Raw genomic sequence first — 22,519 nt, 5'->3', positions numbered from 1 at the left:
TATGTCGATCTGATTCAGTCTTAAAATGCCTTGCCATTGTTTTTTAGCAACGTCTCGAAAAAGCGACTGGGTGTGTGAAGGTCATTTTGAAGCCTGAAATATTCAAAAAGCAACGGTGTAACGGTTAAAAATCTTTACAGGCAACATTAATAATGTGAGTTTGTATTTCTCATTGCAGGGCAACAAAGAGTAAATGCACTGGAAGAAGAAGAACAAGCCCTACGCGGTCTGAACCTGCAGAATAACGAGTAAAACTATTTTGTAATAACTTTCCCCTTTTGTACTAAAAACCGCGTTTTTGAATTTCAAATATATCTGTTGCACCAGCACACCGTGTTCTCACTTCAGAAGCACTTGTCTGTCCTGACTGTTGTGTTGCTGTTTCAGGTCGCTCCTGCTCCTAAGTAAACGTCGAAATACAACGTGCTACAACGGTATATCTCATTTGAAAAATTGTCAACTTCAAATTATGGGTTAGTGAGTTGAGTTACGTTTATCATATCTCACAGTTTTGGCCAATATTATTTTCACCAACATGGCTTTTCAATTAAAATGTTCTTATCATTTTAGCTTATCAATTTGTTTGCTCTCTAACTCTACAAACGTTTGTAGAGTTAGTACTAAAACACCATGGATTATATTTTTGTATCAAAAAACTAATTCCTCATAGACAGTGGTTAAATATCTGATTTCCTGCATTTAGAAAGGATTAATGGACGGTCTTTATCTTCACCAACATATATATTTATTAGTTTGATGGAGTCTAACTGAGCAACTAGGTACAGGGTTAGTGTTCATGTACTTGTTTTTGAGCTGAACTGATTGTCAGAGCTATTGAATACAGCCCACCTATACTAAACAAAAATTAAACGAGCCTTGTGCTTCTATGTGACTTAGTACCTATTAGTTGTGGAGTTATACGGGCAAGTTATAGCTCTGCTATTTGTTGAAGTATCGAATGCATTTCAAGTGGTCTTTACCGGAGTATTTTAACACTAATTTATAATATAAAATCACTGGTTTCCTATTGAATTTTTCTGCTTTCGAAATTCACGATGCAATAGGTAAGATTCTTCCAAAGGATTCTGTTAATTTCAATGAAATCTACAACAATGATTTTTCAGGCTAACAGAAATACTTTACTGATATTCAAAAATGTGTGTCCTAACCAATTTTATGTTTTTTGTTTCTAGGTTAATAGTTATAACGGCTTCATGGATCAGTGTAAATCAAATGAAGTAGATTTACAGGAATTCCCCTTTTTCCATTCTTATATCAGTGACGAGGAATCAGCTGATACCGTCTCAAATCCTGAATCTCACATAAGTTTCAATATGTTTGGAACGTGTTCTTTAAAAAATGTTCGGCGTATTATACGCCAGAGTCGGCGTCTTAAACCATTAAGAGTTCACTTACTAAAATCTGTATTAGATTTATGCAGAGCTGCTGACTTGGAACCATTTGTTTATGGTGGTACAGCTTTGTCAGTATTCCGTGAACATGGAAAATTCATACCGCATGATACAGATATTGACTTGGGTATTTTAGAATTTGATTCTGAAGGAAACAGTTCATACACTAAACTGATTCACTGCTGTCTAAAAAATGGCATAAGTGTTTTCGGTGTGGAAAATATGGATGATTCTCTACTTACCAATGTCAATTCTGATCTATATATCGATTTTTCGGCCAGTATCCGTAAAAGCGTTTGGCTTAAAGCACAAAAATTCAATATGCCTGAAACCATTGAAGATTTACCATACAATGGATGTGATTGCAAACGCATTAAGTTCTTTTTCAGCACTAATGGCTTACTTAAGGCCTGCGAATTATATCATGTAAACTCAAAAATTGCAAGTCATATACTATCGGATCTATCATTAGTACATGTTGACTTGTTCACTCTATCTACCTATTCAGATTCCTCCGATGAGTTAAAACCTTTACTTGTAAATTGGAATTTACCTGGTGTATATGACCGCAGAAAGAAATTATTCCCATATAACTCTTTCTTTCCTTTAGTTCCATGTACCTTTGAAGGTATAAACTTGCTAGCTCCACATGACTTAAAAACTTATCTAACTATCGAATACGGTTACTTGGGACGAGATGCTGTTTATGACCGTAAAAAGCAATTGTATGTAAAAATTCCTTCAAAGTTTTCTGCACAATTACCATCGTACTTTAAATAATGCCTAATGTTCTAGTATATCATTGAATTACACTTTTACGCAAAGCAACGTATGGTGTAATAAACATTTGTTATTTCCAGAACCTTGGTATTGTCCTACCACCTCATTTTCCGTAACACTTTTTGTACATAGATTATCTTTTACGAGTAAAAATATATCGTTTTGAATAAATAAACCCATTTTTATGTGAGCTTATAAGGACTTATTAATCCTCGATAGTTTGAAAATAGTGTTTATTATTTCCGATATGTCCGTCTTTACGAGTTATTCGACGAGAAATACATCACTGGTTGGTATAAGTGGTTCTTACATTTGAATAGATGTCAACAGGATGTTGTTTCTATTTGGAGATAATACTTAGGTTATAAGTTTCCCTGCTATACTCTATAGTTTTCCAACTTTATAAAAAATATAAATGGTTAGGCTTATAAGTTATATCTTCTCTTTTAGCTTGATGGTCATCTTCGTTAGAGAATGCCGAATTTGATGTCCAAATCACCATTCGTATTAAAAACTAAGTACAAGACACCTTTTCCTTATACACAGGGACGAGACATTCTCAGTTTAGACCATGATTATAAATAGGGACAAAATGCATTTGTTGTTTTCAGTGAATAGTCTCTTGAACAAACCATTTGCTAAAAACTTTTTATCCTGAATATTGTGGGTCTGAATTTTTCGATATATATATATATATATATATATATATATATATACTCATTGTGGACATATTTGTAATTGGCTAAGCATTTATTCATAACCGTGGTCCAAAAGTAGTGATATATTCACATGGAACCTGAAGGTTTCTGACTCGTCTTAATTATTGTTTTATGGAAACAACTTTGGAGTTTAAAAGTTGAAACTTGTACTTGGTATTGACTGTTTTGCATTCACCTATCAGAAAAATTGTGCTGCCTAACTATTTATTCCGTATTAAATTACGGCTGTCAAATGTGGTGTTTTAATGTAAAGGACTTGGTTTGAGGTTTGGTTAAAGTGCTGTTAGCTTCGTGATTTAAACTGTGTTGATATTTGAAACGTATGCCTATATGTATCAGAAAAGTGTATTATTATTATTATTACTATTATTCCACACACTTTTCCACTTTTTTTCAGTTCCTAATCCAGTAAGATTGTATCTGAAAACGAGTAATAAAAATTCATCTTAACTTATGTAATATCTTGTAGGTATAAAATGAAGAAAGTATTTAGCTCGGGACGTCTGACACGTCTTCGCAATTTATTGAAAGATAGAAATTTACAAGGATATATACTACCAACAGAAGATGAACATTTTAATGAGTATGTGGGCACTTCAGATAGGCGTTGTGCATTCATTTCTGGATTTACAGGTTCTTCCTGCTCTATTGTTATCACTTTAGATCAAGCTGCTTTATGGATTGATGGTCGATATCAGCTACAGGTGGTTTTCTCCTAGAAAAACAAATATTTTAATCACAATTTCGAAACTGTGCAACTGCATCAACATTTTTGTAGTTATTTAGTAATTATCTTCAAGTAAGATCAGAATTCGTTAGGAAATCCAATGGCTGGCGGTGATTAATCTAAAAGATGGTAATCTTTCTTGATTTCCTCATATTTCAGTCCTAATTTTTAATAAAATGGCTTCAAAAGGTAGGATTATGGCTCTTATGCAAGAAGTTGAAAGCCTATAGCTTTTTTCTATTAACCATTGTTATCCGATTTCTTCACTTAGGTAGTTTATGATGTCATTATTTTTAGCATCTAGTAGTCTCCGGTCGTATCCTGAGTTGCAGAAATTCGTATTGAATAATCAGCTAGATATAGTTTGTTTCCAGATCTCATTGTACCGTATAAATACAGTTTGCTACTACGCAAACCGTTTCACAGTTAAAATTTCCAAACGAACAGAAGTTATTTGAATAGTTACTTCTGCTCCGACACTTGATGCTTTTAAAAACATTTACCTACGAGTCTTTCAAAAATATGTCTCATTAGCCATGCAAATGGTTTTAGGGATCAGTTTGCGTGCCCTCAAATTATTTTAGGTGATAACCACAATCACCAAATTTTGTTAGACTAGTATTTAATTCTTCGCGATGTACAAACATCAATTCTCAAGTAGAAAATATTGGTTTTGCCTCCGATGTTTTCCTTATCTTATTTTTGTCTCACTCATAACTCAAAGTTTCAAAACTTAGGTATGTGTCATTATTTCCCAGTTATCTTGATCATTTAGAGAATAACTTTTTTTCATCTGAAACTGGATATCCAATACTTCAGAAGGCTAATAACCCAATCAACACTGGAATCCTTAGGTATTTTATGTCAGTCAGTCAGTCAGTCTGTCTGTGAAAAGCAACATAGAACACACGTCGACTCTATTTACCATACCTACTCCTCATAGATTGATGAAATTTTCAAGACTTATACCAAAGTAGTAGTGGAATTTGCTGGGAAGAAGCCTAGGCATAGACAGTATGATCCCAGTAGGAAAAAATAATCCGTGAAATATGGTATAAAAAGTAATTTTGATCTAGGAGTAAACAAAGTGCGTTTGAGCTATTGTAACCGATTGTCAGCCACGTTACCTGACATCTTCAGCAATTGGTTACGATAACCGCACGGATTATATTTACGTAGCTTGCATCCACCAGTTAGGCTCACACCAAAATCGAATGACCAGTCAAACTGAGGTCTTTTTTTGGTTCAGTCGCATGTAGCTTTTCTTCAACATATGACACCAGCTGACATCGCGTCATAGTAGGTGGTTTCGAGTACATGTAATCCATTTCCCCACTGTTTCAGTTGATACAGATACTTTGACTCGCCAACCGCTTTATCGTCATTACTCCGTACACTGCAACTAACCTTAGCACTGCTCATTAGCTGCTCTTAACACACGACCGGTGACTCGACAACACCTTTGATCAACTCAGCCGTTGCGGCTACCTTAACGTGGTGGTCGGGCTATACTTGCTGGAGAAGTCGTCTCTCAAAGTCCTACCATGCCAGACAGGTCGTTTTAAGAGCAGTAAGACTAAAAGAAACAAACGCAAGGTCCGAGAGCGAATTTTTACTACGGAATGTACAGAAGTGTGACAGAAGTAAGATGTTTCCCTCAGACAATCTGCGTAGCAGCGATGCTGCCTTCTCAAAAGGGAAGAGTGTGGTTACAAAAGGTCTACCCTAAAAATAAACACCTGGCCTTATCTCACGGATTTCTGTCTCCTTCAAAAAGTACGGAGCTAACACAAAAATTGCCTACATAAAAGTCGTATATGACCGTTTTCAAGTAGTTGTCCCTTGGGCACTGTGGTCACGATCTCAGGTCACTAGGACCACCTCTAACGCGATTTGCTTTTCAGGTAGCACTAGAAGGACTCTTCTTTGGTGTGGGAAACCGGGGAGTTACAACCGCCCTCATACCTCTAACAGCACTCAAGACCACTGACCTACGATCAAATACTAGTAGTCGATGGATGTTCTCTGCCTTCAGAACCCAAGATACACAGCCATAGAGTAGAACAGAGTGGAGTGCTATTCAGTATACTCATCTTTTTGTCTGGTAGAGATTGATATCTTATTTACGCCGCCGGTGACGCAAATTAATAGAGTCAAGTGGGTCTTTTGAGTTGTTACTGAGATCTTATCAGGGGTTAACTCAACAAAATTCGATGAGACGTTTTAGATAAATGAGCTAGCGCTGCATACTCCCGTTAAAATGATACTATTCTCACGGAGATGTTGCAGGTAAAGTCATTAATAGGCTCACATGCATACTTATTTTGATCAAATTTCTATTAAATAAGGACTAAGTATACTAAAAATTAATTACCGATCTGAACTTGTGGTCACATGGTTGAAACGTCTATAGATTGCTGCAACTTGAACCGATGCATATATGTACCTGGTCCTACGTTGTAGCTGATTAACTGACTGAGATTGCTTCATTTCCGTCCGGATAATCTTTAAGACTATTCAGATTTACTTCGTGGATATTTAGTTATTGATGAATCTGATAATGTTCATATCTTTACAAATAAAGTTATTAATACAATTAGTACACTATTTTTCGGGTTGAAGTAATGACGTAACATGAGTTTTTATGTAAGCTCAAGAACACTAATAATTGTCAATTCTTTAATCACGAATTGATTTCCTTCACTATGAGTGTAACTGTTTACTAAGTAAGGTATTGGCTCAGTAGTTGGAGAATTTAACCTTCAATAACAGTGTTGCAAACTAGGACTGTCCTACCCATTGCGTTTTTGAGCAGCCGGGTAACATAATGAGTCCTCATACAAATGCAGATAAATTTACACTTAGTAAATTAATGCCCAAGTTATAAAATCAACTCAGCTCTCATGAAGTGAATTATTGGAGTATATATCCAATCCATAAGATACTATTGCTGGTAAGAAATAATATTATCTAACGTTGTCCAATAAATCTCAACTGCTTTTTCATTTATATAGGCTTCCAGTGAACTAGATGAAAATTGGTCATTATTTAGAAATGACTTAACTGAAGCTCCTACAAGAGTCCAATGGATTGTTTCGTCAACTTCACCTGGTTCTCTTATTGGATATGATGGCAGACAAATACCTTATACAGGAATTGAAACATTAAAAAAAGAATTAGCTGGTGTTGAAGCTGAATTAGGTATTCTACCAAATTGTAACGGGATTCAAAATCCTCTTAGTCGACAATTAGTTAATATACCAAACACAAATTTAATTGATCTGGTTTGGGATTCTATGTCTAAATTACAAATTGAAAATGTTTCTCGTCCTATTCGTTCATCAAATCCACTGCTATTTATCCCAGTCTCATTTTCTGGTTCAAGTTGGCAGCAAAAAATTGATCGTGTTAGAAATATGATGAAAGCAAAAGGGGCTGAATTACTGGTTTTATATGCATTAGATGAGATTGCTTGGTTATTCAATTTACGTGGAAATGATATACTTTACAATCCAGTGTTTTATGCATATGCTATTGTAAGCTTAAATAAAATAGACTTATTTTTGAATTCGAAAACTGTTGATCAAACATCTAGACTTGAAGATTACTTGAGCGACAAACAGTACTCAGTAAGTTACGATTATTATTATTGATTACTACTATTAGTTATTAAGTAATAACCACCTTAAGGGCTTGAAAAATGATTTTATTTGCAGATACTTATCATCATAAATCAATATCAACCGGAGCATCGGTATTACAATGCGGCTCACTCATCAGGTACTAGTTTGTGTACTTGGCTTTCAGTTACACTTTAGGTAAGAATAAAATAAATAGAGTGGGGGGTTGAACTTGTGACATATCAATTGATATCTCTCTTTATCTCCTAAACAGTTTCCAAAATATGAACTGAAAAAACCTATTTTGAAACTGGATTAGTTGTATAGACTGTAGACTTTCTGACTTGTCTCAGTTGTAATTTAAGAAAAATTTGGAACGGTAACCCAATATTTTTAAGGTCGACCAACGGTACAACACCTAAAATCTCAATAAAACCAGTATTTCATATATATATATATGTTCATCCTGTGCGAATCGCCTCGATTTTGCCAGTGGACAACAAGCATTTTAAGCATAGATGAAAAGTGGCTGGTGGGTACATCCTGCTGATGTGTGCCAGATAGGACGAAATTCCCCTTCTTAGATTCCGATCCTAGCCATTATCCATCTCTGTTCAAAATCAGTACTTATTTTTAATTCCTTATTTTGGTAAACGTAAAATCTGGTGAAGCGCCACTGAAAGTGTATGCGCAACACAAATAGAGCGATAACAGTGTGAATAACTAAAGAAGGGAAGAGGATTACTATTGTTAGAAAAATATTGAAAACATAAGTGGCTTTGATATAGAAATACCAGGGAGACTACTCTGAACTTGGTGGTCTCCGTATAATGCACTAAACTAGTTAAAAACTAGCTTCTGCCCCCAAATGCCCTGGTACGGCCGAGAGTGGCGAGAGTCCGCTCTCCCTCTCCAAATGCTCTCACATGGCCACGCGTATATAGCCTCTGCCAGGGAGGTCCTACTCACTGTCTTCTCGTGGCGAGGGTGTTGTTCACAAAATTGAGAGGACGAAAAGCGAATGTCCGGCGCCTTAACCGGGTTGGTGGACACGGCGAGTCCACCTAGGGGAGTTGGAAAACCCTGATTCCAAACCAATGGTGCACATAGGCTAGCTCCAGTATCCTAAGGGAACAAATAGCGTATGAATCAATTGTTGGTCACCGGCTATCATGCGATTGCATCTCCTCACGATGCTCCACTGCCTTGTGGATCAGACCTTCACGTCAAAGGCTCCGGGTGTGGGCCACTAAGAAAATTACCTGCTTCAGTTTGTGCACCTGGGCAGTATCATAGCCCTCACGCAAATCGAATGAGATTTGTGCGGCGCATATATATCTGGTGCTTCTTTGTACCAATATTTATATGTTTAAATAAATAATAATAAATAAAATAAACATCACATTATACAATGAAAAGTTACAATCATACATTAACAAGCCAAACGTGGCTGTGGATAGGGGAAACTGTAAGTAATGGACTGTCAACAAATTAAGATTGGTTCATCGTACAATATTAGTTAATTAGTCAACTGAAAGGTTATGACAAAACGAATACACAAATAATGGTAATTTGGAAAACTAGTTTCAACTTCTACAATATACGTTCCGTTTAAACAGGATTAATTTCTATAAATACATAATGTTATGAATTCAGTAAAATGATGTAAATCTCAGTATTATGTGTGTAGTATCCTTGGTCGATAAGAATATCAAATCAACCTCTCACGCTTTGAAGTAAGCATAAGAAATTATTTTAAAAGTAAAGAAAAGAGAACACAAACCTGGACTAAACAAGTAAATATAAAAAGAAAACAGAAAACATTATGAAGTGGCAAGTCACAAAGTGTTGAGGAAGCTACTGCCAAGGAAGTCCTACTCGCTGTCTTCTCGTGGCGAGGGTGTTGTTTGCGAAATTGAGAGGACGAAAAACGGATGTTCGGCGCTTTGACGGGGTTGGTAGATATGGAGTATCCATCTAGGGGAGTTGGAAAACACTGATTCTAAACCAATGGTGCACATAGGTTTCAGAATCCTGAAAGGTTATGACAAAACGAATACATAGACTATGGTAATCTAGTCACTCAGTAACTATACAACTAAATTATCAGTAAGAATAATTTAAACAACTAGTTCCAACTTCTGCAATTCTTGTTCGGTCACAGCAGACTTCCATAATTTTTGTTGTATTATACTACTTTAGTTATTAGTTTATATCAATTTCATTTTGGTATTTACTACTTCACGGAAAAAGTCTTGTTTGTTGGAAGAATTTACTCTTTAACAAACAAAGTGTTCCTACCCTTTCCTGCATATGTATATATTTATCATTAGGTAGAAATTCATTCATACTCTGAATTTTTCAACTATTTGGAAACGGCTGTTCATAATTCACCAGAAAAACATTCACCACAACAACCTTCACGTGTATGGCTCGATTTATCTGCTAGTTATGCAATTGTTTCAAAAATTCCAGAAAATCAACGTCTATTTCACATCTCACCTGTCGCTGAAATGAAATCAATCAAATCTCTATCAGAATTAAATGGAATCCGTGAAATTCACATCACTGATTCATTAGTACTATGTGATTTTTTGGCTTGGTTAGAAGGTGAAGCTAATCAAATTAATGACAACAGCTGTTGTAAGCAGTCGCATGACTACAAACCAATAAAACCAAATACAGAAAACGGTGCAGGCCTACCGGTAATCAAACCACCACTTGTTTTAACTGAAGCATCAACTGCTCAGTATTTGGATGCGTTACGGTCACAAGCTAAAGATTTTTTCAGCTTAAGCTTCAGCACGATATCTTGCGCTGGTAAGTTACGAAATATAAATATATATGGTTTATTTAAGGATGATTGATAAGTTGCTTGATATGTGAACGAAATTTGTTTTGTATTGGGTTACCATAGTTATTATGTACTTCATGTTATCATCTTATTTCTTCTCCTTATTGTTTCGATTGTGTAATTTTTCTAGATGCAAATGGAGCTATTATACACTATCATCCTGTTGAAGGTCAAGATGCACCTATTACTAATACAAGTATATACCTTGTTGATTCTGGTGGTCAATACATGACGGGCACAACGGATGTAACGCGTACAATCCATTTAGGTGAATCAACATTAGAACAAAAGAATTGTTATACATCTGTTTTAAAAGCCCATATTGCACTTGCTATGCAAGTAAGGAGAAATCTTTAAATATTTCTTTCTTAAATTTAAAAATTGAATCATATTTCTTAAGGTCTTCAAGCTAAGCTGTTATGATTTACCAAGGTATATTTGCAGTGGAAATTCTTTTAATAGTATTCCCTAATTTATCAAGTGGTAACTTCCTGAAGTTTATCAGATTAAATTTGTCTTTCAAAAAAGATCCATATAATCAGTCCTTTATTCCATTTCAGACTTAAATGGCCAGTAAATTGAGAATAATCCAAGATCGATTGAATCAAGATATGTATAAAAAATCTTTGAAAATAACTGTTACCTCGACTAATAATAGTAGTTGATGTGTGGGTGAGAATGATGATGATTGGTTGTTTTGCTGAGTCAGACATGTGGATAGTGTGACAGGTGTTAAATGTTTTATATATCTCCCTATCCTGACTGTCATTGATTGACTGTTTCCTGTTGTTGGATTGTGTCAGATTTTAAAGTGGAAATATATTGACGTTATAGTCAGGCTAATCTCGTGTTCTTGATCTGAGTTGCGTTGATGTCCTGTAGAATAGACACTAGATGGGAATCTAGTGTCTATTCGTCTAAGGTAAATTAACGTCCCACATACGTGTAAAAAGTGAAAGGACTATTATAACAAGAAACCCCAACATTATAACAAATATCCTACCTTTATAGCAAAAATAATAATAATAAAGGTCATAATCTTTGTAATATGTTCGTTCATTGAGCTAATTATTCTCTACTTCTATCCTCTTCTTCCCTGCTTACTACCAATTAGAGTAAAAAGTTCACAATTGTATAAATGCTTTCCTTGATAATGACCCCAGAAGAATTAAATTACATTCAAGTTTATTCTATTATATATCAATTAGTTCAATAATTATGAATTACATAATTTTATCAAACTACGCCCTTATCACTCAATGCAAAATCACAGTGAATAATCAATCAATAATTACAAGGAGAAATACATTGCAGACTACCTGGTTGGGGTCCGCGTGACTATCGTAACCAATTGTTGGAGACTCTAGGTGACATGGCTCAGAATCGATCACAATGGCGTAGGTGTATACACTCTTTATCTTCCCTTAAACCTTGAGATTAAAATTGCTTCATAACGTTCTTCATTCCTATACTATATCCTTATATACAACTTATCTTTTATATACTACCACCACTAAATTAACTACTTCTATGAATCCAGTGTTGATCTTGTTGTGCTAACGAGGTATGGCAACTTGGACCGATGCGTAAATGTGCCTGGTCCTACGTTGTAGCTGACTGACTGACATTGAAGATCACATAACTTACAGGATACTAAATAAGTTATTACAATGGAAAATTCAGTAAGAGTCAATGAACGAAATTCCTTCGTAATTAATGAATACAACAAAAATGAATTAAAAGTTCACTGAATAAAGAATCACTGAGAACTCGATATGCAAATTTTAGATTTGATTTTCTTTCTCTTCAGTTTTTATTTTGAGATTTATTTATTTGAACATAAACATTGGTACGAGGGGGCACCAAATATATATGTGCCACACAATAAAAATGAAGCCATTAGTACCTATCATTGATTTGTGTGAGGGCTGTGATACTGCCCGGGTGCCCAAACCGAAGCAGGTGGTTTTCTTATGGGACCAAACCTAGAGGCTTTGACACGAAGTTTTAATCCACAAGGCAGTGGAGCAACGCTAGGAGATACAGTCCTATTATGGTAGCCGGTGACCAATAATTGGTTCATACGCCCATTTGTTTCTTCAGGATTCTGAAACCTATGTGCACCATTGGTTTTGAATCAGGGTTTCCCAACTCCCCTATATGGATACTCCGTATCCACCAATCCAGTCTAAGCGCCGGACATCCTTTTTCCGTCCTCCCAAATCTCGCAAACAACACCCCTACCACGAAAAGGCGGATTTCCCTGACAATAACTTCCTCAACACTTTGTGACTTGCGACTTCATAATGTTTTCTGTTTTCTTTTTATATTTACTTGTTTATTCCAGGTTTGTGTCCTCTTTTCTGTTTTAAAAATAATTTCTTATGCTTACTTCAAAGTGTGAGAGGTTGATTTGATATTTTTGTTGATCAAGGATACTACACACATAATACTGAGATTTACATCATTTTACTGAATTCATAACATTATGTATTTATAGAAATTAATCCTGTTTAAACGGAACGTATATTGTAGAAGTTGAAACTAGTTTTCCAAATTACCATTATTTGTGTATTCGTTTTGTCATAACCTTTCAGTTGACTAATTAACTAATATTGTACGATGAACCAATCTTAATTTGTTGACAGTCCATTACTTACAGTTTCCCCTATCCACAGGCACTTTTGGCTTGTTAATGTATGATTGTAACTTTTCATTGTATGATGTGATGTGGTTTGGTATTTCTATATGAAAACCACGTCTATTTTAAATATAGATATAGTAGAGACTGGTTGCTGACTTTTAGGTTTAAGACAGGGCATAGAGGCGCGCTCGTGTATAATGTACGAACGGGATTTTAGCTTTCAGCGTTAGGTAGATGGTGCTCGTCATGCATGTTATTGGTCAATTTTGGGACACTAGGCTGTTATAGAAATAGGCAAAGCTAGAGTCAGGGTTCTGAATGGAGGCTTGGCATATGATATTGATCCTCAGGGTTTCGATTCATAAAAAATATCCACACAGGCAATTGGTTACTCTTGTTTGGTTTTACATAATATATCAATAAATACACACTCCCAATGACCGCAGTAATGTTTTAAACGATCTCAAGATATTGAAACGAATTAGAGCACAGGTGATATTAGCAAAAATAATTTACTACGTTGAAAGCATAAGTAGTGGATTGTGGATAGCAGTGGAATCCAGGACGCACGTTTCGTCCCATTTGGGACTCGGCAGCTGGATGTACCGGTATCTCGGAGTTGATGTTCGCTCTGGGACTCGAACCTAGTACCGTTCGCCCCAAACACCTCGTTATCCACTTAATTACTGAATCCTGATACAAGTAAACAACACCAAATGAATATAAATACTTTATGATTAGAATTAGGAGTTTGGGCTAGGTTTTAGTGTTAGTGTTAGAAGTGTGTAATTGATAGTTTGGTATAGGAATGAAGTTGGAGGATGCTTTACAACCATATAGATGAGTACTTAGGCATTATCGTGACCCTTCTATCTACGTCTAGAAATTCACAAATTCTGCCAAAGTTTTACCTGTTTATTATTTTCTGCATGAAAAATTGGTCACTCATCGTCATTTTAAAAACCGTTCAACTTCATCAATATTCTTTTTTCTTTCTATGTTTTCCAATTTTAAGTATCGTAGTTGGCAGATATTGTTAAGTCTCACTTGTTTCTCACTTCACTCTTACCAAGATACAAGCCCTTTGTCATTGAGTTTTTGATTTCGTACGAGAACAATCATGGATTTGATTGGTTCATCAATATAGTATACTCTTTCAAAAGTTTTATTATTGAGATGCGAATAGATACCGTATTGAAGGGTCAATTAAAAAAGCCTATATACTAACCTAGTGTTATAAATTAACACTGGAGTGCAAAAGGGCATGCAATATTACAACACAGATAATTGATTAGTTTCTACCCAAACTTTTTGTTTAACTAATGTTGTGAAATCGAAATATTTTCTGATTATTTATTCATTTAAACAGATTTTTCCATCGAATACTCCGGGTTCACGACTTGATGTTATATCTCGTCGAATAATGTGGCAATTTCATGGTAATTATGCTCATGGAACAGGACATGGTGTTGGTGCATTTCTTAATGTACATGAAGGTCCTATTGGGTTATCTGGTAGTCGAATTAACGCATACACTCGTATGGGTATAGTAGAACCAGGCTTACAAGAGAATATGGTAATAAAAAAATGTGTTTCTTCCTTTTTTTGGTAAATTTTCAACTGTTTTTTGACATTTTCGTTTGACAGTTTAATGCCAGAATTCTATTTATTTGGTTTCGTTTTAAGTGACAATTGCAGTGATTTTATTTATTATTGGTACAAGAAAGCACCAGATACATATGCGCCGCACAAATCTTATTTGATTTGTGTGAAGGCTGTGATACTGCCCGGCTGCCCAAACTGATGCAGGTGGTTTTCTTAGGGGACCACACCCGGAGCCTTTGATGTGAAGGTCTGATCCACAAGGCAGTGGAGCATCGTGAGGAGATGCAATCGCATGATAGCCGGTGACCAACAATTGATTCATACGCTATTTGTTCCCTTAGGATACTAGAGCTAGCCCATGTGTACCATTGGTTTGGATTCAGGGTTTTCCAACTCCCCTAGGTGGACTCACAGTGTCCACCAACTCGGTTAAAGTGCCGGACATTCGCTTTTCGTCCTCTCAATTTTGTGAACAACAGCCCTGCCACGAGAAGGCAGTGAGTAGGACTTCCTTGTCAGAGGCTATATACGCGTGGCCATGTGAGAGTATTTCGAGAGGGAGAGCGGACTCTTCTCACTATCGGCCGTACCAGGGCATTTGGGTTTTTTTATAGTTTTGAAAAATATTAGAAATTTGTATTAATCGGGAGATCATTTAAAAACACATTTCTGATTATACCACTTAATCTGCACTCATGTTAGGTAGTTGGAATAAGTCGACTGGGAACCTTGTACATGAGCCAATAATTTTATCAGTAAGGTTATAATTTACGAATAACCTTTGAACAACGTTAATGTGACCTTGAGAACGTTTACCTGATTCTTAGTACCAAAAGTGTGTTATAAATTATTGTGAGGAATTAAGATTAGGATTTGGAGTTATAAGTTAGGGTTAAGAATTAGAATGATGAGGGTATTGATTAAGAACTAATATCAGCTTTAATGTCAACATTCTGTTTAACTCTACGGATAAATAAATTTCGTGTCAAAATCCAAGACTTCCTATCTTTAATATCATTGGTTCGTCCATAAATTATAGTTCGATCATACGCCTTGCTGTATGAAATCTAGATCAAACATGATTTCTTGTCAATCATCTTCAACCATCTAATAAATTTATATACTGCGCACGAGAATATTAAGTCACTTAGACTAGTAGTTACATTGCAATTTTACTATAAATACGAATACTGTGCTTACTATTTATTCACTTTGAGTTTCATTTACCGAATTTTCAATAAGTAGCTATAACCTAATAAACGAATTAAATTTTCAAATTCATTTAGTATTGTTTGTTTGAATCTTCCCATCGATGTGTTAGGACTACCACTAGTCAGTCTCTAATTGGCATATGTGCATACTGTGCGTATTGCCTCGATATAGCCTTAATTCACAAGCATGGTAAGCAAAGATGGATAGTGGCTAGCAGTGGAATCCAGTTTGACGCACGTTTCGTTCTATTTGGGACTCGTCAGCTGGATGTACCTGTATCTCAGAGTTGATGTTCACTCTAGGATTCGAACCGAGTACCTTTCGTTTCAAACTCCATCGCGTTAAATTTTCTGTTAGGTAAATAATTCATTCACGATATTGAGTGCTTTTATGATTCTGTATCTTGAGTTTACTGATGTCAAGTATGTGAGGCACTGAATTTTAATGCGATAGTTTATATGTGTCACTTTCAACCTTAGATCTAAACGGATTCAGTTTTGTGTGAAAATTCTTGGCTAGGTGTCTCAAAATCAGACAAAACAGCTTTCCAAATTGTCCTTGTTTTTTGTTTTTGTAAAATTATTTAGTTGATGCTATTTCATAGTGAAAACCTTGCAGTTTATTTGAATACTGAATGTTCTCTTTAGTTGCTATTTTATTTCACCGGTTTAAAGTGCTATTAACGACTCGAAATGCATCCTACGACGGCGCACAAATTATCACAACCTTCAATCAGAAGAATGAAATCAATTCTTCGCTGTAACAGCTCATGCTTTGCTTATTGGTATTTGAAAGGAAAGAAGGAAGTTCAGTGGCGATTTAAGTTACTTGTATTTTCTTTGCTGAATTGCATTTTTTCCTTGTCAATGAAACAATGGGTCTCCTTCGTTATTGATATTTCATGAATTGCCAGGATATAAGACTCTGTGGGTAGCGCTCATATTTGCTATTGACGAATACAGTCTTGATGTTGTAAGCCTAAAGTTGACAAGTGAGGAATTTTTTACCTTAGCTGCTTGCTAATTGATACTCATCAGCTTTTGTAACTCAATTCACTCATTTCAAACTACGTATTTTCATATTTGATGGGTTCCGTGTAAAAGAAAGACTTACTTTTTTCCCTTTCTTTTCAAATACAGGTTGTTACCATTGAACCTGGTTACTATTGGAGTGATCACTTTGGAATACGATTAGAAAATGTAGTATTTGTTGTACCTGTGGAAACAAAAAATTTTCTCAATAGTGACAGTAATAGTTGTACTACATCAACTTCCACTAGTCACCGATCTTTTCAATTTTCACCAGACACTGATAATACTAAATGGCTTAGTTTTGAACCAGTCACTTTAGTTCCATTTCAACGTAAATTTATCAACTCTGATATGTTAACTGCAGATGAATTGAATTGGTTAGATAATTATCATAAAACAATTCGTCAAGTTTTATGCAATCGTATTTATCAAGAAGTGAATATTCAATTGTCAATTAATGATGATAGTGATGACCAGGAAATCATGTTATCAAATATGTCAATGTTATCGTCTAGTCGTAAACGTTGTTTACAATGGATATTAAGGCAAACAGAATCATTTTTGTAATTTTATGATTTAGACTCTTCAAATCTTTGGTGTATTATCGGTCAAATTTTTTAGTTTAAAAATGTAATCTGTTTCTTTACTTTGTTTAAGTTGTTGTTTTGTGGATATCTGTTGTGTTAAACATGCGTTTTTCGTTTCATAATGACACTTGATGCATAATATAACACTGAAACATTTGTGTATCAGGTTTAGCAAGGAGTGTAAAAGGTGATAGTTTGTGTAACATATATTCGATTTATTGATCAAATGTATAATGTCAGCTGAAATAGTTGTATTAGTAAATAATGACGAAGGTAAATCGCCAATTATTTTTGTGGAAACATTCTTTTTCTTTTGAATCTCCTTAACAAAACTGTAAATTAACAGCAATTGGCTGAACTATTTAATTATCAGTATAGGGTTGTGGAGATTATTGAGTTCTTGATTGAGATCATGAATCGATTGATGTTAGACCACCATTGAAAACCTGGAAGCACTGGACAGCCCTTTCGACCCATTGTGGGACTCCCCAGCAGTGCTCATCCCCGATCCCGTTTCGTGAGGGAATTCTTGGAGTTCTAGTGAGAATTCGTGACCAGTATAGCTAATCCATGTCACGTAGAGACTGGTATCTACTTCATTACAATGGAAGATGGTCGCGCAGTTTCGTAGATTGGTTTAGGTTAGTTATTAACACCATTGGATACCGGTCCAGTGGTCCATATGTTAATCGTTCGGGCACGAGATCGAAGGTCCTGGGTTCGAGTTCAGCAAGCGGTATCATGGATGCGCACCGCTTAAGAGTCTCACAATGGGTCGAAAGGGCTTTCCGGTGCTTCCAGATTTTCAATGGTGGTCTAACACCAATCGATTCATGATCTCAATCATGAACAATTTTATGTTGTTTTAATAATCACTCAATTTATCAAAATTTATTTGTCGTTTGAGTAAATTCCTTATCAATGACTTTTAATAGATTGAAATCAATATATTTTATTTGTGTTTTCAAGTAGTTTTTCTCTGTCTCTGAATGTCCCATTGAGTTATTGTCCATTACTCATTAATCTGTAGCACTAAGTTGTTTTGCTAAAAATGGGGTGGTAATGAAATACGTAATTATCCATCGTCGAGTTTCTCATCGGTTACTTGTCTGTACATAGTTTGTACTCATCTAACAGTAGTCTTTTAGAGCTTATTTCGATATGAATTTACTTTAGTTGCCAACATTGTGCTCTAGAACAGCCTATAACCTGCATAAACCGACTTTTCAATGAATAATATCTATACACTCATCAAAATGAGATATAAGCAAAATAATTACAAATAGATCCTCCCCAACTCTTTATATCTATCCATGGAAAATCCTGTTACTTTAAGTAGACTTAAAGATTCTTGTTTCCAATACTTTTAGCAAGCTACTTCTCGTCTCCCGGTTGCTTTCATTAATTATCAGTTAACTGCATAGTAATTTATTGAGGATAATCAATATGAATAAATTTTTTTCATTGAAGTTAGTTCTATGTTAATTTACATTGATCAATAGTAAAGTTTCTCAGTATAGGGGCTTTATGCAGCTCACTAATTATTATGACGAATCGACTTAAGTTTTCCTACTGCTGTAAACCAGGAAACACTCGGCAAACGTCTCTTCTTCTAGTGGGGCTCTTCCGAAAAACGTGACCACATCGCTACCGGGACTTGAACTTTAGACCATTAGTAAGTATCATTACCAAGTTTTGATTTGATAATTTTGAATAAATTGAGCACTGGGTAGATTGTTATAAATAAATAATATATTTGTAATTTCCCAATGAGTAGAAAAATTAGATTTTGTAACGTTTCGTGACTCAGTGTAAGCCACTTCGTCAGAAAATAAATAACCGAATTAACATTGATCCAAGTTTAAATAGTACAACGGAACAACACGAATATTAGGTGCGATCAATCAAAAAACAGGTCTGAATAAATCAATGTCATACCATTACGGTCATGGTGATTCATAAGCGACATATATGTAAATTTGTGTGTGTGCGGTGTTAAGGACGAAAATGTGTGACCTCTGATGTGTTTGCTATCTAAGTTTACAGATCACAGTGATATTCTTATTATATGCTTTATAGTGATATAAATCTCGAGCATTGCAATGTTCGAGATGTATATACATACGCATGTGTTTGGAATTATTAACTACAAACGATTGTAGATTGCTAGACAAAAAAACTCAAACACGTCAATTCCTGACAATTTAGGTAATGTTATTTGAGTTTTTGTTGTGTGTAGATTATAATCTATCTATCTTCCTATCTATCTATTTAAGTATAGTGGAAAAACAAAGAAAACATTTAGAGATAACCCAATCTCCCTATTTCGGGTAAATGGCACAAAACCTCTCAAAATTTCGGAGATTTTCTTCATATTTCTGCAGAATCTCATAAAGTTGGGGAAATCTATCTATATTTATAGAAGAAATCCTTAAAGTTTCTTCAGTTTTGTGGAGAATTCTCCAAAATGTCGCGTTTTTCCCCAATATTCCCCAGAATTTTCGACAACTTTGAGGAAACCCATTTACTTTCTGTGATCCAACTCCATTACTATATCTCTTTTTGGGGATACTCGGCACGTTTTACGGCTATTCCAAATACTGCATTCGGAAAACCCCAAAATTATCGATAGCACAGATAATCCTGGTGATTTAATAATACATACCCAAAAGTTTCTGCGCACATTTACCATTTTTTTCAGTCAAATTCGCAAAGTGAACGCAGTTCCAAATCAATTGAACCATAGTTGGTGGCGAGAACTGGTCTGTCGCGATAGATCAGAATTGCCGTAATTAAAAGACTGGTGTTATAAATGAAAATGTTCATTGAAGTTTAATAATGCACAAATTATCCATTGATGCATAACTTCCTCCGATTCCCAACAATTGCTAACGCGTTTTAGATAAGTACACCAGATTGATATTGAACTTTCACAATGTTCTACAAACAAGTTACTCTTCAGCATTACAAACACTGTCTTAAAATAGCCAAACTGCTTATAGTCAACAAACAAATGTCATAGCACTCATCCAACGTATGAATCCATAATGCCATGTGAAATGCTGATTACGTACCAATGGTATAACAATAATGTTTTCTGAATAAAAAAACTTATAGTTAGATCTGTTAACACTTGCGAAACCAGCTGAAAATAAGATAGATAAGAAATAATTATTTTAGTATAAATGTTTATCATAAACTAACAGAAATCAGTATTTAATTACTGATCTAAAGTGCATCTAACTCACCCTTTGTTTAGATTGCCATCCACGCTTATTTACTATATCTCTTGTATCGTGTAAGAAAGTCTGGCTCGCAACATTCATGCCATGTGTTATTTGGTTCTCTCGTCACGTTGCACTTAGGAGCCGTAAACACAGAACACCTATAAACATATTTAGTCTGTGATACGAACTTACGTTGAATCGTCTTGTAGAATCTGTAATTAATGATACCCATTTTACTTTTAGTCGCTCGTAAGGTATGTGTAATTGCCAGTTCCGGCATTAGCACGTAAGCTAGACATGCTTTGGTTGGTTTCCGAAGATCATTACATACGATCTCAAACAATCTAGTCACCTGAAATTTCATAGACAACTTGTTAAGAAGGAAACTTGAACTATAACGTTTGCTGCACTCGGTGCATAATGGACGTAACTACATGAGGCAGTTATTTATTTATTTAAACACATAAATATTGGTACAAGGATGCACCAGATACATATGCACCATACAAATCTCATTCGATTTGCTTGAGGGCTGTGATACTGCCCAGGTGCCCGAACTGAAGCAGGTGGTTTTCTTAGGGGCCCACACTCGGAGCCTTTGACCGAAAGATCTGATCCACAAGGCAGTGGAGCATCGTGAGGAGATGTAGTCCCATGGTAGCCGGTGATCAACGATTGATTCGTACTCCATTTGTTCCCTCAGGATACTGGAGCCCATGTGCACCATTGGTTTGGAATCAGGGTTTTCCAACTCCCCTAGGTGGACTCGCCTTGTCCACCAACCCGGTTAAAGCGCCGGACATTCGCTTTTCGTCCTCTCAATTTCGTAAACAACAGTAATGTCGCGAGAAGGCAGTGAGTAGGACTTCCCTGGCAGAGGCTATATATTCGCGTGGTCATGTGAGAGCATTTCGAGAGGGAGAGCGGACTCTCCCCACTCTCGGCCGTACCAGGGCATTTGGGGGCACATGAGGCAGTAGCCGATTCTGGGACAATACTGCCGCACTGCTCTGTAGCTACAGTGTGACCTACTTCCTTTATAACTGAACTTTAGTTTTTATTGTCAGTGCCCATGAAAGCCGTGGTAAAGCCGAAGGAGGTGAGAGCCAGCTCTCCTTCTCGAAATGCTCCCACATAACCACGCGTTTACAGCCACTAACAGGGAGGTCCTACTCACTGCATTCTCATGAAGGGGGTGTTGTTTGCCAAATTGAGAGGACGAAAAGCATGTATCTGGAGCTTTGACCGGGTTGATGAACTCGAAAAGTTCATCTACGGGAGATGAAAAACCCTGACTCTAAACCAATGGTGCACATGGGCTCCAGTATTTTGAGGGAACAAATGGCGTATGAACCAATCGTTAGTCACCGGCTACTATGGGACTGCATCTCCTAACGTTGTTCCACTGCCTTATGAATCAGACCTTTAGGTGGAGGGCTGAGGGTGTGACCCCCTGAAAAACCACCTGCTTTGGTTCTTGTACCCGGGCAGTATCATAGCCCGCACACAAATCAAGTGAATTATGGCGCATATGTATTCAGTGTCTCTTTGTGCCTATAATTATGTGTTTAAATAAAAAAACAAAATTTCACTGTCTGTTAACGAGTACTTTTTTTCTCAAAATGGGATCTTAACTTCCTCAACCTCTTGCAAAAGATCGATCGAGGGTAGCCCATCAAGTTTGAAACTGTTGTCTGTAACCCGTCTTTTATCCCTCCCATTACGTTGTACATTATTAGTTCAAAAGAAACAACTAGCTTTAGTCAGGTTGAACAGAAGCACTAATCGAAGTTGTGGACAGTACAAACAATTCACCTGCATAGCACCAGATTTTTTAAATAGTGGCTCGAAACCGACGCTTCTTTGTCTCATGTCTACTTGACATACTAAAACAAAGCCTAAACGTCAGTAGTGTAGTTCTAACTGAAGTTCGTGACCATACTAAAATTTATTAACACTAATTGTAATTTTGTTTTAAAAGGTTTTAAAAATGTACTGGTTATCAACTGTTTGTCCGGAAAACTGCTCAACATGGATTTTGGGGTTTGTCCTCAAGCTTTGGGGAAGACCATTGAACTCTTGGAATTTCCAAAACATAGGG

The 22,519-nt window shown here is 36.0% G+C and overlaps 2 protein-coding genes across 2 annotated transcripts; one reads left to right on the top strand and one right to left on the bottom strand.

Annotated features, from left to right (window-relative positions):
• Window positions 1-3,092: 3,092 nt before the first annotated feature.
• On the top strand, window positions 3,093-14,368 carry Smp_198210 (aminopeptidase P1 (M24 family); the record flags this gene model as incomplete). Its single annotated transcript, XM_018791141.1, has 5 exons — window positions 3,093-3,767; window positions 6,653-7,267; window positions 9,592-10,078; window positions 10,243-10,451; window positions 14,126-14,368. Exons 1-5 carry the CDS (start codon window positions 3,765-3,767, stop codon window positions 14,366-14,368), a joined length of 1,557 nt encoding a protein of 518 aa, XP_018645658.1. The 5' UTR covers window positions 3,093-3,764.
• Window positions 14,369-20,464: 6,096 nt separating this feature from the next.
• On the bottom strand, window positions 20,465-20,782 carry Smp_202740 (unnamed protein product; the record flags this gene model as incomplete). The annotated part of the gene is made up of 1 exon (XM_018791140.1): window positions 20,465-20,782. One exon carries the CDS (start codon window positions 20,780-20,782, stop codon window positions 20,465-20,467), a length of 318 nt encoding a protein of 105 aa, XP_018645657.1.
• Window positions 20,783-22,519: the final 1,737 nt, after the last annotated feature.

This window comes from Schistosoma mansoni (genome assembly GCF_000237925.1).
Source record: "Schistosoma mansoni, WGS project CABG00000000 data, chromosome 4 unplaced supercontig 0032, strain Puerto Rico, whole genome shotgun sequence".
NCBI lineage: Eukaryota > Metazoa > Platyhelminthes > Trematoda > Strigeidida > Schistosomatidae > Schistosoma > Schistosoma mansoni.
This window is presented reverse-complemented; position numbering and strand designations above follow the sequence as displayed.